The following is a 16,043-nucleotide window of genomic DNA, read 5'->3' as shown; positions in this document are numbered from 1 at the left end:
TACATGAAATGGTTTTGCAAGAATGAGAAGTAGCTGATAAAAGTTACATCCCCCAAAACCTGCGTGAAGACCCCATATGAAGGAAAAAGCATTTCCAGCGATCAAAGTTGGGAAAGTCAACTGAGACACTGATGCTCACAGTGCACAGAAATTTTCATTTCTCTTGCAGTGTCCTAGGTAAAAGTGAAACCACCAGACTGAAATTCAAAAACCTTGGTCAAGACTAATGTTTCTGGTTTATCTAGTCTCCTGGTAAACTACAGTGGATAAGAAGAGGAAAACAGAATAATTTTTTTTAACATGCAAATGGGAATCAGGGCACAGCTTCTTTTTGCAGAGAGCTTAGGCAATCCCCTTCCCTCTCTCCTTCTCCTCCCATTCATTCTGTGCTTGTGCTGTCCCCTAACACATGCCAGACCATGTCATGCCACTGTGGGGCTACGCAGTATATCAGTTTAAGAAATGGATCTAGTCAAAAAGATTGGTTTTAACCCATTTCCCCAATCCATGCAACCCACAAATAATCCTACAAACTGAAAGATTAGGTGAGGGCAGGAATTAGCTACCAGAGATTGCTCAAGCCAGTTTAACTGCCAAAAGCTATGTTTGTCGAAGTACAGGCATAGAGACCTTCGCGACTGAGCCAAGCTCACTGGAAAGGTATGTTTTTAAGTGGCTGTTTACTTAAGAAGTGGTTCTAATGGCTCTCTAATGCTATGGAATATCAATAAGCATTAGATTGGCATTCACTGCTAAGAAAAAACTTCACATTAAAGAAAAAAAAATTTGCAGCACAAGCGGAGTTCATACGAGCCTTAAACTCCCCACAGTGAGGCAACTGCCTTCTACTTCGACCTTTTAAAGAACAGTTGTCAAGAACTGAATGATTTCAAAATCATAATTCCACTGCTACTGACTGCTCTAAGGTATGAATAATGTTAATACTAGAGGATATATCAAATACACTAACATTTGTAAGTTAACCCCTAATCAAACCTGCAATACAAGAGGGGAGGGAAAAAAAAAAAAAAAAAAAAGTCATCCACCTAGAAGAGCTAGAAAAGTAGGAAATAGTTTACATGAAGCCCTAATGACTCAGCAGCATGACTCCCTATAGTATATGGTCATTTTTTGAGTATATTCCTATCTAAGAGTCTTGGTCTAGCTTTTCATCATCTTACTTACAATATTTACAAGATCACAAGAGAGAGGTAAGAGAGCAGAGCAAGTCACAATTCTGTTTTCAGTGAACGAATGAACAAGTTAACCTTGTAACTCCACATATTGGTCCACAAAGTCTTCAAGCTGAGGTTCATAATCTCGCAGCAATTTGTAAAATACTTCCAGAACTGCCTCAGCTACTTCCCACTGTAGATAATCACCAAAAAAATAAAAAATAAAAAAGTCACATGCAGAATATGACAGATACTTCAATAAAAAGACAAGGATGACAAAGAATACAACGAGCAGTGCAATAATGTACTGGATAAGAGGTATGGAATGACTCTCTAATTTTAAAATACTATCCCACAACACTAGTAATTAGCCATGTCAAATAATTTGAACTATCAAGCTTCCTTTTTGAAGTAAAATGGAATCCTAAACAGAATAATTGCCTATTTTACGCTGTTTTATAATATATATATACATATATTAAAGACCACATGCAATAAACAGTATTTAATAGGCATAAAATTAATAGCTTGCAGGATCCGTTTAGCATGCACCTTCATCCAAAAGCATCATAAAGCAAACTCAAATTCCTTGGTTTAGCAAGTCAGAAATATTCGTTAAAGTAACAATATGGAAAGGACAAATCTGACTTGGAGATTCAGGTATGAGAGAGAGGTTCAGAAGCCATTAGCCAACTGGTTTGAATAATTCTTACCAGAGAATGCATAATCTAAGGAGTCTTTTACAGACTCCTTAGAAGTAGTTCATAGATCCTGATGACCTATGAGTCAGGAAAAAAAAAAATCACCTGCTTAAAGAATCAAGTCACCTTGAAATGCTCAAGGTTACCTCTGCTGCATCAAAATTAAGCTGCTGCACAGCTTTTCAAACAACAGATCTAAGCCACATCAGCAGTGCCAAATCATTTTAACTTAGATATATGCTGATACATCCAAAAGGAACGATTTTCAAACAAAAATTACTTTTTCAGCAGCTCTCCGGTAAGCTCTGGTGCGGAATCGAAGAAACACTGAGTCCCTGAGGAACTGGAGATAGGGATCAAAGCCCGGTGGGCGGAGACCTGCTCCCAAGTTAGAGGGGAATGAACTCTCCACCAGTGTGCTGATGAGTCGACAGAAGGCACGGGTTAAAGGATATTCCTCACATCGAGATTCAATCTCATTCAATTCAACCTTCCCAAGGGGGCAGAGAAAATGAAAAGAGAAAAATCAAAGATTTTGTGGGAAGAAGAAATACGTGAGAACAAATAAGATGAGGGCATCTTCTATGAATTACTTTACAGTGAATTGGCTTTGCTGCATTTTCATCCTCTGCATGCCACAAACAAAGCAAAAGCAGTGAAGCAACAGCACTGCCATTTCAGTTCAACAATGCACTATTCATTCATTTCCGAGTTCCTAAAAGGTCTGCCTCAACGTTCAACTGAGCTCTGCTTTTATTTACCACTTTTATTAAGAAGGCAGTGAGCTGTACCAAGATGTAACAAATGTGACTCCTATTCAATATATAAGCGCTGCAAAATCTGCTGCGGTCTAAGACAGCAATGATTAAAAACAGTGAAACAAAATAGAAAACCTTCATAAAAAGTGCTCATAAGGAACTTGAAGGTTTAAACACTGCTCTGTTACTAAGAGGAAGCTGCATTAGATTCATAAATGGATAAAATTTACAGCAATTATAAGCAGACTTGAGAGTAACTTGAGAAGCAGAGAAGAGAGAACTCCTATTCCAAGGGTCTCCTGTGGACACAACAGCAGATACAGCCTCTCCACATTATCCTCTGCACTCATATGTACGCGATCAGAGGGAAAGAGAAACCCTTACCTCAACGCCAATTGCTTGTCTCTGGCCTGGAGTTCTCACAGTTTGCAATAGCTTCGAAACAGAAAGAGAAAACAAAAAACAATACATTTCACATAATCAAAGTGCATCTCCATCATTTCTATCAGGATTAAAAGGTAAACACCATTTTTAGCTGTAAGAAGAGGTTTCCTAAATCCTCTTAAAAGCTGAAAAGATGGGTTATATATTCTACACTTCTAGCTTTACATCCTCAAAGATCCACATCACGTTTATCATTAAAATGAACAAAGATCAGAAATCCTTTCAGATTAACGATTTTTCCTCTTACACTGGCTATGGGAAAGATTTATCCTGTTATCTCTTACAACAGTATATTTTAAGGAATATCACAAACTAGAAAGCAAAGGAAGTGAGTGGTTAAAACACTACTATTTACATTATTATCAGGGTCTTTTTATTTGTAATTAACAATAATCCAGCAGTTGTAGTTCGAATGCCTCAAGTTCTTTCAAATAAAACAGAAAATAGTCTGAACCATAATAGATACTAGAAAATAACTCCATCCCCTTATGATTTCTGAGTTAACAATACTGAGGGCATTTTCATTTGATACTCATCTTCTTTAGGATATTTAAAATTTTTCTCAGCTATCAAGACAAAAGAAGGAAAAAAAACACGTATTTTTAAAAGCTGGGGCTTTTACCATATATCTGGTGCTTGCCATCTTAACCATAAAAGCTGGCAACTGTATATTTGAACTTATAATGAACTTTTCCCTCTGAAAATTACATGCCTGGAGCTTTTTAGCAGAGTTCTTTCCTTCCATTAGCATCACTCACATTGGAAGAATATGATTACATAAAAAGTATAACAAAATTATTTAATGCACAATACATTTGTTATGGATGACAAATATGTCTAAAAAAAAGTGTTGAACACACAGAACTATCACTTAGAAAACCTGTATTTATGTAAACTAAGCATGGCTGATGAGATCTTTGAGACACAAAAACATACTGCCATTTTCAAAATCGTTTCAAAATAAAGACTGTGTTAACCAAGCAACATATACAGTAATATTTCATCTTTACTTAAAAAAAATAAATAAATAAAAAAGCAGTGGAAATTTGATATTCAACAATGGACACAAAAACTTTTCGGAGAAAAGACAACATTACTGCAGAAAACGTAGCTTTCAAACATACTGACAATTTCATCAGATTGAGATGTTACAGTCCTAAACACAGAAAGTCCTAAAATACCTGTGTGTATTCCAGGGATTGCCAGAGTGAAGCAGCTATCTCAGGAGATTTTCCAAAAGCAGTAAGAGTTTCTAATAGTTCCGCTTTCAAAACGGGAGGAATGTTGCACTGCAGAAGTCCCAGAATTACCACTACCGGGGTCCACTGAGGGTGCTCACAGAGAGCCAAGCGAGCATTCTCGCTCTGTAGCATTCAACATAAAACAAAAGTGCACATTATTACTTTGAAAATTATTAATTATTAATGTCTTGCAACCTCTAACTCACAATTCAGCATCAACAATGAGAATTTTGCTTCCTACTTGAGAGTACACAAAACATCGGAAGAATGGCAGATCATTCCAAAGCAAACAGTTTTAACGATTAAACAAGAACCCAATTTAATGATTCACAAGTACAAAAATTGCGGCTAAAATTACTCTAAAATTGTGCCTATCCCTAAAGAAAACTGGTGTGCGTAACAAATTTCTTGTAACAGTTTGTTTTAGTAGACACACATTCATGGACGTATTCCTAAACAAGTTCAAGTGCTTACAATCTAGACAGCCCGTTCAAGCTTTGGTAGAGAGATTTTGCCAATATTTCTCTTACGAACCTAAAATTGTATTTGGAGCTTAAATGGAATTGTTTAAGTTCAAGAGTAGGGTCAGCACTAGTGTAAGCTCATTTGAAACTCCCAGATGAACCACTGGACAAGAATAAGCCTCTAGCCTCATCAAATGATGATCAAATGATTCCCTGCATTCCTAGCACAAATTTACTTCTTTCCAGGTTTGTGTTTGATGACGCCAAATAATATGAGTTTTAAGAGTTCTTTTTCCCATCTTCCAATGCTGACATGACAGTTTACATAGTTACACTGTGAAGTAATCTGGCTTTAAGGAAAAAAAACAAAACACTATCGAAAAGGATAATTTCTAAAACACCTCATCACTTTCACTGATCTGTTCTATATTTGCAAAGGGCATCTCACTACATCACAGAACTTTTGTGCTGGTATTTTTCAAACCTCTGAACTGTTAAACTGCAGGCTTTGGTGAGTAAACTGAAGAGCATACTATCCAGAATTAGCAAAGTCTGTATTGCAGCTTTATTTTCTTGGAATTTCTCTTCCAGACAATTCATGGTACATTTTACCTTTTGCTTTGGGGACATTTTGAATCTAACTCTGGAGGCAAGTTTCACAGTTGGTCAGTTTCCTTGCAAATTTTCTACCACTTCCCTTTAAAATCAGTTGTTATTTTTGCTTTTCCTAATTCATAATTAAATGCAAATGCCTTGAGCTCTCCTACTCTATTGTAATTTCTTCTAAATATATCTCAGTTCTGAAAGACATCTCCACAACAGGCAAAGAAGAAGCAGGAAAATCAGCAACACTGGAAGTGCAGGAAAATATTTCATTTCTTCCTGATTCACCCTGTGACTGCATTTTGGGCATGACAGTTATTCCTGATGCTTTCTATGCTTCTGAACTTCACAAATCAAATAAAATAACTGCTACGTAAATTTGCACTACATGCATTTTTTGGTCAAGTGAACTTCACAGCTGAATGACAAATAAATCTGTAACAGAAGAGCTAGTTCAAATGATGTTTTGCAAGAAAAAATATATTAACAAAGAAAAACAAATAAAAGGTTACCTACCCAATTTATTATAACAGTGGTGAGCTGTAAAAAGGCAATTAATCCATCCTGTTCTTTCTGTGTGATTCCTCGGAGAGGCAGGTGACGATACTGGACACTGTCCGCACTTGGCAAGTCTTTCCTTAAGTGCTCATGATAGAGCATCAAAGAGTGGAAGAAATGCTCCCAGGAGACCGGACTGCCACCTGCTCCTTGGATGTTTTCCACTAGAAGAACAACAAACAGATAAGAAGATTTTTTTTTTTTTTTTTAATTCTTTCACAGGGTGATAAGCAGGCTAGTTAAATTTAAAAGGAAAACTTCCCTATCCAGAGGAGAAAATAGTTTGAAGCTAAGCTACTGTTTCTGAATTTAGTGGTTCTAATATTTTTTGTAGAGACATGAAGGTGCTAATACGAAAAGCCAGTACAAACAAGTTTATTGTTTTATGAATCAGAATGTTTGTAGCACTATTTACATCTTCAAAGTGTACTTTTTTCATTTTGATCAATGTAAAATTAATGCACAACCCAGGATAGACCAGCATCTCTTACTTTGTTCTGTTAGTACTTTTTTGATATGTGTAACATGCTTCTGAAAAAAAACAAGCTCAGGAAAGATAACTGTATTTACCATATACACACAATTTAATTTTGAGGCATGACCCATTTTTATACTTTACATTGAGCAAAACTGACATTCTGTATCTCACGTTTCTTAAGAAACAGCTTTTTCAAAAATACATTATTTGGTTAGGCAAATTCCTTGCTAGAGTGCTCAGACATTTAATTACATAATCAGCCTTTTTATCCAGGTTATATTTCCAAGTGAAACCTTCCAATTTCATCTTCATATTAATAATGAAGTGTTAAAAATAAGAAGCCAAAATTCATCTCACATGAATCTTTTTACTTTTCTACTTCATAAAGGAGAAGAGTTGAGGAAGAGCTGAAGTGTCACTTTTCTTACCATGACTACTGCCATTGACTTTTAGCAAACTAAAGCAGTAATGAGCACACTGAGGCGCACTAGCCAGTCCCCGCAGCATTTTCAAGTATGGGATGTAAATTGTGGAGGGAAGTAGGTCTCCCATTTGCCTAACAAACTTTGACAAGACAACCTAGAAAACATAAAAATAAATTTTTTTTAAAAAAAATCTAGTCAATTTTAGGAAAACAATAGGCAAAGAAAAGCAGATTCCTATTTAATCGAATACGGAGGGGAATCACAACTCAAAAAATTGTTGATTGGCCTTTTCCATCTCCCTGAAGGTGAAATCATTGTTTGAAGAGGAAATAAACAAAATAACTCATGCTACTGCAAAGAAATGATACGAACTGTCCAGTTCATTATTTATAGTGATAAAACTTACTTCAGTTCACAATTCTGTACAATGGAGTTGTCAACACATTTCACAGTGCAAGTTAAGGTTTGTTGGGACTGAAGTGAGTATGCATGTCACACACCTATACAGTAATTCACAAATACAGTGGTTCCTCCCAGGGACCAATTAAGGGGTCTGCAGATTGCACCAGGCCCTAATACACTTGCCTGTATTCTAGGTGGGTCTCAAGGTGTGTCCAGTTTATCCTGTGCTAGGTTTTGCCTGACGCTGCACAGTGCTTCAAGAAGCATTGAAGGTTGACAACATCCCTGCTTCTAAAGAGTTTTGGAATGACTGCTTTATCTGTTTCAATTGCTTTTTCATTCTGATTTTAAGTCCTGACTCTCACGGCTTATAACCTTTGGGCTTTAAATAATTAAAATATTCTTGTGGATTTTTACCCATCAAAATACTATGACTCTCTCTCAAACATGATTTAAAAAGTTTTTCATAATTAAAAAAGTTTACTTGTCAGTTACATCAAAAAAGTACGTAGAGGTCATCAGACAGAAAACGCAGAATACTGTTGGCAGAATTTGTTGAGCAATTGTAACAATATCAGGCCTAAACAAGAGATTAGACTCTTTGTCACTAAGGTTATTGACAACCATGAATGCCTGGCAGTAGCTCATTTAGAGCAAGCAGCAACGATCATGTTAGGCAGTGCAGGACACACTCGGATAAGTCACTGGTAATACATAATAATGTCTTGTTAGAGGGTAGCTCTAATAATGATACCAAAATAATACCAAACTTTGTCTTTAAAAACAAAATAAACATAAAAATCACAATCAAGCTCGCCATCACAGGAACTGTTATTGCTTCAGCCTGCAACTTTTATGACTTTAATTTCAAGTTACCAGTAATTACTCAAAAAAATCATATCTTTTATTCACAAATCGAAAACTGGTAAGTCTAAATAACCTGGCGCTGAGGAGGTCGCTGATGAGCTACTCCAAGGTAGGACCCCATGATGGTAGATGTCTGCAAAGGCTCTGACGGACACCAGTATTCAAGGGCAAGTTCCAGATTAAAGGGGTCTTTCCTATACAATTTAGCAATCTATCAGAGAAAGGAAGATGACAGAAAAATATCAATTATGTAAAGAAGAAAAAATTACTTCAACAATGAACACTGCCTCTGGATAAGCTAAACACTTTGGAGGTGCAAAGCATCTCACAGCTGACGCTCCATTCCTTAAAACTCTCTAAAAACGACAACTTTTGTATAGTAATATCAGAACGAATGACAGCCAGAGAAAGTTGAAAATGCACACACAAATGAAATTTAAATAGCTTTACATGATACCTTCTATCTAACTGGTATAGATAAAATCACTGCTCTCAGTGGCATTTCTCCCTAAATAACCATTTGAGTATCTTGCTATACTGACTTAAAAACATATTAGCTAGTATCAGGATTAAGAACATTACCTATTATGTGAACATACCATTTCTCAGAGTAAATGTCATTTACAGTTCTTCATTTAAGTTTACGACATATCTCTGAGCTATTGCAGTTCTACTTAAGAAAGCATTCCACTAAAACCTTTCCTTTTAATGCCCTGTAACCTAACAGAATACTTTTGCAAAAGACAAGTAACCCCTATATTAAAGACTGCTATAATTAAAACTGCACACTTGTACATACACATGCTAATTAAGGGGAAATATGTTTATGTTTTCAATCTGTTAGTGACCAGAAAATAAAAAATACACTAGTACAATATGCAAATCTGTTTTCTGATATGGGCTCTTTTGGAAAGTACAGTTAATAACTAACATTTAAATAAACATAAAGACTTTCTTTTCTTTGGGGGGGGGGGAGGAAGAGAGCCCAAACAGAAAGACCCTTCTTATAAATGTAGCCAAAATTCTACAAAAATTAGGGAATTTGTTTGTATTTCCAATACCAGCCTTAATGGGTCACCTTGCCTAATGTACAAGTACAAAACAGTCTTTCAAAATTCTCTTTACAAATATATCTTCAAATTTTAATAATTGCCAAAAGTAGGAAAAAAAAACCCCCTGAAACCTAATTATACTTTACCCACAATAAACAGGGAGAAATTTTGAAGACTGTTACAGAAACATAAACACTGTGTAATCACTAAGGTCCAGATTCTCGAAAGTGTATTGAAATTCCATTCATTTAGCCAGATTGCAACTTCTGTGACAGCCTGTATTCTTAAATTTCCTATTTCTAAGTTATGTTAAAATAAGACGGTTTAAGATAAGATTATTATATCTATAATTTAATTTTAGATGTCTATGTATTTTGTGAAATAACTTCAGCTCAATAATTTTTCAAATGTAAGAAACAGTGAGGTATTTGCATACTAAACAAGAATGAACTGACAATTTATTAACATCAGAATTCACACCAGTAAATTCATTCCTCTGTATGAAAAGTTATAGAAAAGGTACCTGTATTTAAGAAAAAAATCCATTTAATGAAAAAGCGCAAGACGCAGCACTGTATCAGAAAATCCATATTTGAATGATAACGTAAAGCAGGAAAGTCACAATCACTTTTTGCTAATTTAGTTTAAAAGTAGGGCTTACTAGAAGCATTAAATGTTCCAGATCTCTCCGAAGGGAAATAGGTGGCTCATTACCCATCTGAATACTCATGTGGATCATACGAGCGTCTTCATCAGCACGATTTCTCAGCTGTTTCACCTACACAATTTATGAAGTGGAGAAAAACATTGGTCTATATTTAGCTAACAGTGGAACAAAACAACAGAAATAACTAAGTTGTCTAAATAGTCTATTAGAAACTAAAAAAAGCAACTGAACTTGCATGCACATGACATATATATATATATTTTTTTTACAGAGCCCACATTCAAAGATATATTCAATCACCTTCTTATTTATCATGGCCCTCAGTTCACAGCAAAAGCCCTGAATGGATACCACAGGAGCTTTTCCCCACTGACTTCACCATTTCCTCTGGATTGGCCCCAAAAGCTGCTTCCTTTCTCTCTTCTTACTTAGAAAACTAGAAAAGTTAGCTAGACTTCAAACAAACAAGTTAGAACAGCATCCACAGAGAGTAAAAAGAAACAGGGAAAACTGTGGAATAAAGTTTTCTGTACAGGCATATCTCAGAGATATTGCGGGTTTGGTTCCAGACCACTGCAATAAAATGAATATCACAACAAAGCGAGTCATACGAATTTTTTTTGGTTTCCCAGTGCATATAAAAGTTATGTTTACACTATACTGTAGTCTATTAAGTGTGCAATAGCATTAGGTCTAAAAAGAACAATGTACATACCTTAATTAAAAAATACTTTATTGCTAAAAAATGCTAACCATCATCTGAGCTTTCAGGGAGTCATAATCTTTTTGCCGGTGGAGGGTCTTGCCTCGATGCTGATGGCTGCTGATTGATCAGGGTGGTGGCTGCTGAAGGTTGGGGTGGCTGTGGCAATTTCTTAAAATAAGACAGCAGTGAAGTTTGCCGCATCGATTGACTCTTCCTTTCACAAAGGATTTCTCTGTAGCATGAGATGCTGTTTGATAGCATTTTACTCACAACAGAACTTCTTTCAAAATTGGAGTCAGTCCTCTCAAACCCTGCTGCTGCTTTATCAGCTAAGTTTATGTGATATTCTAAATGCTTTGTTGTCATTTCAACAGTGTTCACAGCATCTTCACCAGGAGTAGRTTCCATCTCAAGAAACCACTTTCTTTGCTCATCCATAAGAAGCAACTCCTCATCCACTAAAGTTTTATCATGAGATTGCAGCAATTCAGTCACATCTTCAGGCTCCACTTCTAATGCTAGTTCTCTTGYTATTTCCACCACATCTGCAGTTACTTCTTCCACTGAAGTCTTGAACCCCTCCAAGTCACCCAKGAGGGTYGGAATCAACTTCTTCCAGACTCCTGTGAATGTTGATATTTTGACCTCCTCCCATGAATCACAAATGTTCTTAATGGCATCTAGAATGGTGAATCCTTTCCAGAAGGTTTTCAATTTACTTTGCCCAGATCCATCAGAGGAATCACTCTCTATGGCAGCTATAGCCTTACAAAATGTATTTCTTAAATAATGAGACTTGAAAGTTGAAATTACTCCTTGATCCATGGGCTGCAGAATGGATGTTGTGTTAGCAGGCATGAAAACAACATTAATCTTGTTGCACATCTCCCATCAGAGCTCTTGGGTGACCAAATGCATTGTCAATGAGCAGTAACATTTTGAAAGGAATCTTTTTTTCTGAGCAGTAGGTCTCAACAGTGGGCTTAAAATGTTCAGTAAACCGTGTTGTAAACAGATGTGCAGTCATCCAGGCTTTGTTGTTCCATTTATAGGGCACAGGCAGAGTAGACTGAACATAATTCTTAAGAGCCCTAGGATTTTCAGAATGGTAAATGAGCATTGGCTTCAGCTTAAAGTCACCAGCTGCATTAGCCCCTAACAAGAGAGTCAGCCCATCCTTTGAAGCTCTGAAGCCAGGCATTGACTTCTCCTCTCTAGCTATGAAAGTCCTAGATGGCATCTTCTTCCAATAGAAGGCTGTTCCGACTACATTGCAAACCTGTTGTTTAGTGTAGCCACCTTCATCAATTCTCTTAGCTAGATCTTCTGGAGAACTTGCTGCAGCTTCTACATCCGCACTTGCTGCTTCACCTTGCACTTTTATGTTATGGAGACAGCTTCTTTCCTTAAACCTCATGAACCAACCTCTGCTAGCTTCAAACTTTTCTTCTGCAGCTTCCTCACCTCTCTCAGCCTTCACAGAACTGAAGAGAGTTAGGGCCTTGCTCTGGATTAGACTTTGGCTTAAGGGAATGTTGTGGCTGGTTTGATCTTCTATCCAGACCACTCAAACTTTCTCCCTATCAGCAAGAAGGCTGTTTCGCTTTCTTATCATTCGTGTGTTCACCGGAGTAGCACTTTGACTTTCCTTCAAGAACTTTTCCTTTGCATTCACAACTTGGCTAACTGCTTGGCGCAAGAGGCTGAGCTTTCGGCCTGTCTCAGCTTTCGACGTGCCTTCCTCACTAAGCTTCATCATTTCTAGCTTTTGATTTAAAGTGAGGGACGTGCGACTCTTCCTTTCACTTGAACACTTAGAGGCCATTGTAGGGTTATTAATTGCCCTAATTTCAATATTGTTGTGTCTCAGGGAATAGGGAGGCCCGAGGAGAGGGAGAGAGACGGGGGAATGGCCAGTCAGTGGAGCAGTCAGAGCACACACAACATTTATCAATTAAGTTCGCTGTCTTATATGGGTGCGGTTCGTGGTGCCCCGAAACAATTACAATAGTGACATCCAAGATCATCGATCACAGATCATTGTAACAGATATAATAATAATAAAAAAGTTTGAAATATTGCAAGATTTACCAAAATGTGACACAGAGACACGAAGTGAGCACATGCTGTTGGAAAAATGGCGCTGACAGGCTTGCTCGACGCAGGGTTGCCACAAACCTTCAATTTGTAAAAAAAACGCAGTATCTGTGAAGCGCAATAAAGCGAAGCGCAATAAAACAAGGTATGCCTGTATACAGACCTGTGGACTGCATCTTTTGAGGTATAGCTATTTAAGGCTACTTCTAATTATAGATACTTCTTTGTCTTTTAAAAAGTTTTGGACTGATGTGATTACTTTGGTCTTGGGAAAGTTATCTGCAGCAAAAGTATTACAACATGTCAATAAATACAATAGCTAAAAAGAGAAGGGAGGGGAAGCACAACTGCAACAATGAAAAGAAAATGTCCCTTAATCAGTCTCCTAGAATTCTTTGTGTAAAAAAATACATCGCTAACCAAAAAACAGCTGACATTTTTAAATGTCAAAAAGCCTTTGACAAAGCTATTTACTTTCTTTAAGCCTACTGTGGGGTGCTATGGGATGAAAAGCTAAGGGTTTTTTTTGTTTTGTTTTTTTGGTTTTTTACATATTAAGCAGACACTGAGAAACAAGAAACAGAAATAAGTAACCAATTCAACATGCCAAAAATTAAAACATGGTGATGCCCAATACAGACCAATTTCTGGTCTATAATGTATCTTAATTTGAAAAAATAGAATGAGCTGCAAAATAATTGTGAGTCATCAAGAAAAATTAGCTAAAAATAAGTTAAAACTGGAGATAACTATGAAGAGGATCAGAGCAAGCTAGTCAAATTAGTATACACACAGAATCAATACACAGACAAAAGTGAGTGTTGATGAAAGAAATAATGCATATTATCTAAACTACTAATATTAATTATCAAGTTCTGAATGTAATGCAATTAATCAAAATAATTACCCAAATCATCATTGGCAAGCAGCATAAGTGTCAAAACTATACAGTAGAGTTAAATAAAACACTGACTCATAGTTTTAAATAAAACTGAACAGAGGTTATATGTGCACCAAAAAAAGAACAGCAAGGATCCTTCAAAGAGACACTTCTAATTATCTACCTAAAATATTAGATTCAAAGAGAACAAATTTAAAATAGAAAGAATAACAGCATAATTAATTTGTGGAATTTGTGACCATACTGTACTGCTTAGAACAAAACCTTAGAAGGATTCATAAAAAGACTAGGTATTCAAACAGATGAAGAAAACATCCATATTATACTTTTGAAATAATTCAGCAGATAAGGCAAGCACTAACCAATAGCAGTTGGACAAAAAATTCCCTTGTAGGGATATATTCCCATTATCTGCTAACAAAATCTCTCCTCTTAAAACAACTTGTACTGGCCTCTGTTGAACAGGAAAGCAAAAGTCCATTGGCTTTTTTACACATCCTGTTTTACAAAATTCTGTTTATAATGTAAATCTCTTCATCTTTGGGCATTAGCTATAATCAACTGCAGAACTGAACCAAAGCAAAAAACTGAAATGGGAGGGAAACACTCTTCCCAGAGAAAAACCCTCCAATTCCATAACGTGGTGATGAAGAAGAGAGATGTACCAACGAACAGATAAACACACCTGGGATTTGCAGGCAGCTCATGCAATTTTGTGGGATACAGGAGACAGGGTCAAATCTGTTCCAAATCTAACAGAGCAGCAACCTGAACCTAGGTTAGTCTCCAGCTCTTCTGCCTTCATCCAAAAATCCCCCTTAGAAGTGTTTCATAAAAACCAGTATTGTTACAGTGTGATATTTCACTTTGGTAAAGAAACGCTATCCAGTGAAGAATTATTGCATTAAAAGTTCCCAGTTCTAAACCTGTTTGCACTTGATTAAGGGACTTCTTAAAATATACCTCATTCCAAAAGGATGCTTTGTCTGTATTACAGAAAACACCATTACATGCAGCCTTCAAGGGAAGTCCAAAGCCTTTTACAATGTGTAAAGTGTTATATATAGGCAGCCATTGCAGTAGAAATATACCGGAAAAGTTCTATCAATAAGAACTTGCCTGAACTGAACTTATACTTGTTCTGTGGATATATTATGGGTTAAAAAGACAGCTTTAATTTAGAAAACAACATGCAAGACCAACATATTATAAATAAGTTAGTATTAAAACTAAAAGGCTGTCTACAACACATTCGTATATGTCCTCAGAAAGATTAAGGCTCAAATAATGTTTTTCCTGCCAACGTTGTTCTCCTTCTGCCAGTTTACACTGAACAAAAAATATCTTAAAATTCTTCTTTTTGCATATTGAAAAAGTGATTATTTAACAGCTCACACTGCAACTCAACACAATGAAGTTCACAAAATAGTACCTCCATCAATTACATAAAAGCCTTTTCATAGAACTATAATTTTCAATGCCTGCATACAGGGCCTTGCACAAATGAAACTTCTGCAATTGCCTCAAACATTTTTCTTCTCTTTTGCAGTGTTTTTGCTGTTCTAGTGAAAACAACAGATCATTTTACCACCACCTTATACTACTGAAGAAAAAGCAGAATCCTTCCCCCTTAAAAATGCAAAAGATTAGTTAAAAAAAAGACAAAAAGTCAGTGAATTTAGATTTTGCTACAGTCTGCATCAAAGAAAAAAAGACCCAAAAAAACCCATACACCGCATCATCGTCAACACCAGCATTCATGTAAATTTTAAGCATTTAAAACAAAACCAAACCACTATCATTACAAAAACTTGCTTTGCAAATCTCACTATGCTGAAGTGGAATTTGATTTTTAAAACACTTCAGTGTGGAAAACAAACTCCAAACCATTTTGCTTCCGTAAAATGAACAAGTTTTCTGAACTGCAGCATCTCAAGTTCAGGGTGATATTTCAACCTACATATTACCTGTCCTAATTTTACAAATCTGGAAGAGATATTCAAATTTCTCAAGCAGTGCTATTCACATAATCAACTTACTTTCATTGGCATAAGTGCAAGGAAGTCTGTGACAAGGTTATGAATTTTGCGAATGTAAAATTCCTCCTGGTAGAAATTTTCTGACCCCACCACAGATTCAGTCAGGAACAGAAAGACATTATCAGCAACTGCTAGCTCTGCCATCGCCTCATCTGCCTCAGTGAATTCTGCAAGAGCTAGGCAACAAAAAGGGAGATAAAAAAATTTTGAATTACTTAATGTGTTTCAAAATACCTGGCTAACTTGCAAATTGACAAGCTTCTATCAACTACGTTTTTTCCACTGTACAGAAAAACACCTGACTGGAAAAGACACAACACAGAGTGATGGTCTGGGCTCTTCTCTTTAGTCAAAGTGCATAGTCCATTTACCAGATCAAATCTAAGGCTGTGAACTAAGAATCATAAACTAAACTTAATTAGAAAAGTTATGAAGTCTATGTTTTCCTTTAAAAGATATTTTGGA

The 16,043-nt window shown here is 36.3% G+C and overlaps 1 protein-coding gene across 1 annotated transcript in view; it reads right to left on the bottom strand.

Moving 5' to 3' along the window:
- The window catches only part of NUP205 (nucleoporin 205), a 55,513-nt gene that overhangs the window by 26,115 nt on the left and 13,355 nt on the right, over nt 1-16,043 (bottom strand). Inside the window, exons 8-16 of the mRNA XM_026076132.1 lie at nt 15,579-15,754; nt 9,830-9,946; nt 8,190-8,327; nt 6,851-7,001; nt 5,903-6,108; nt 4,260-4,442; nt 3,019-3,069; nt 2,157-2,366; nt 1,269-1,368 (exon numbers count right to left, since the gene is read on the bottom strand). Of these exons, the coding sequence (XP_025931917.1) occupies nt 1,269-1,368; nt 2,157-2,366; nt 3,019-3,069; nt 4,260-4,442; nt 5,903-6,108; nt 6,851-7,001; nt 8,190-8,327; nt 9,830-9,946; nt 15,579-15,754 (1,332 nt within the window). The remainder of the gene's footprint in view (nt 1-1,268; nt 1,369-2,156; nt 2,367-3,018; nt 3,070-4,259; nt 4,443-5,902; nt 6,109-6,850; nt 7,002-8,189; nt 8,328-9,829; nt 9,947-15,578; nt 15,755-16,043) is intronic.

The sequence above is a fragment of the Apteryx rowi genome, unplaced genomic scaffold (genome assembly GCF_003343035.1).
Source record: "Apteryx rowi isolate R43461 unplaced genomic scaffold, aptRow1 scaffold_426, whole genome shotgun sequence".
NCBI lineage: Eukaryota > Metazoa > Chordata > Aves > Apterygiformes > Apterygidae > Apteryx > Apteryx rowi.
This window is presented reverse-complemented; position numbering and strand designations above follow the sequence as displayed.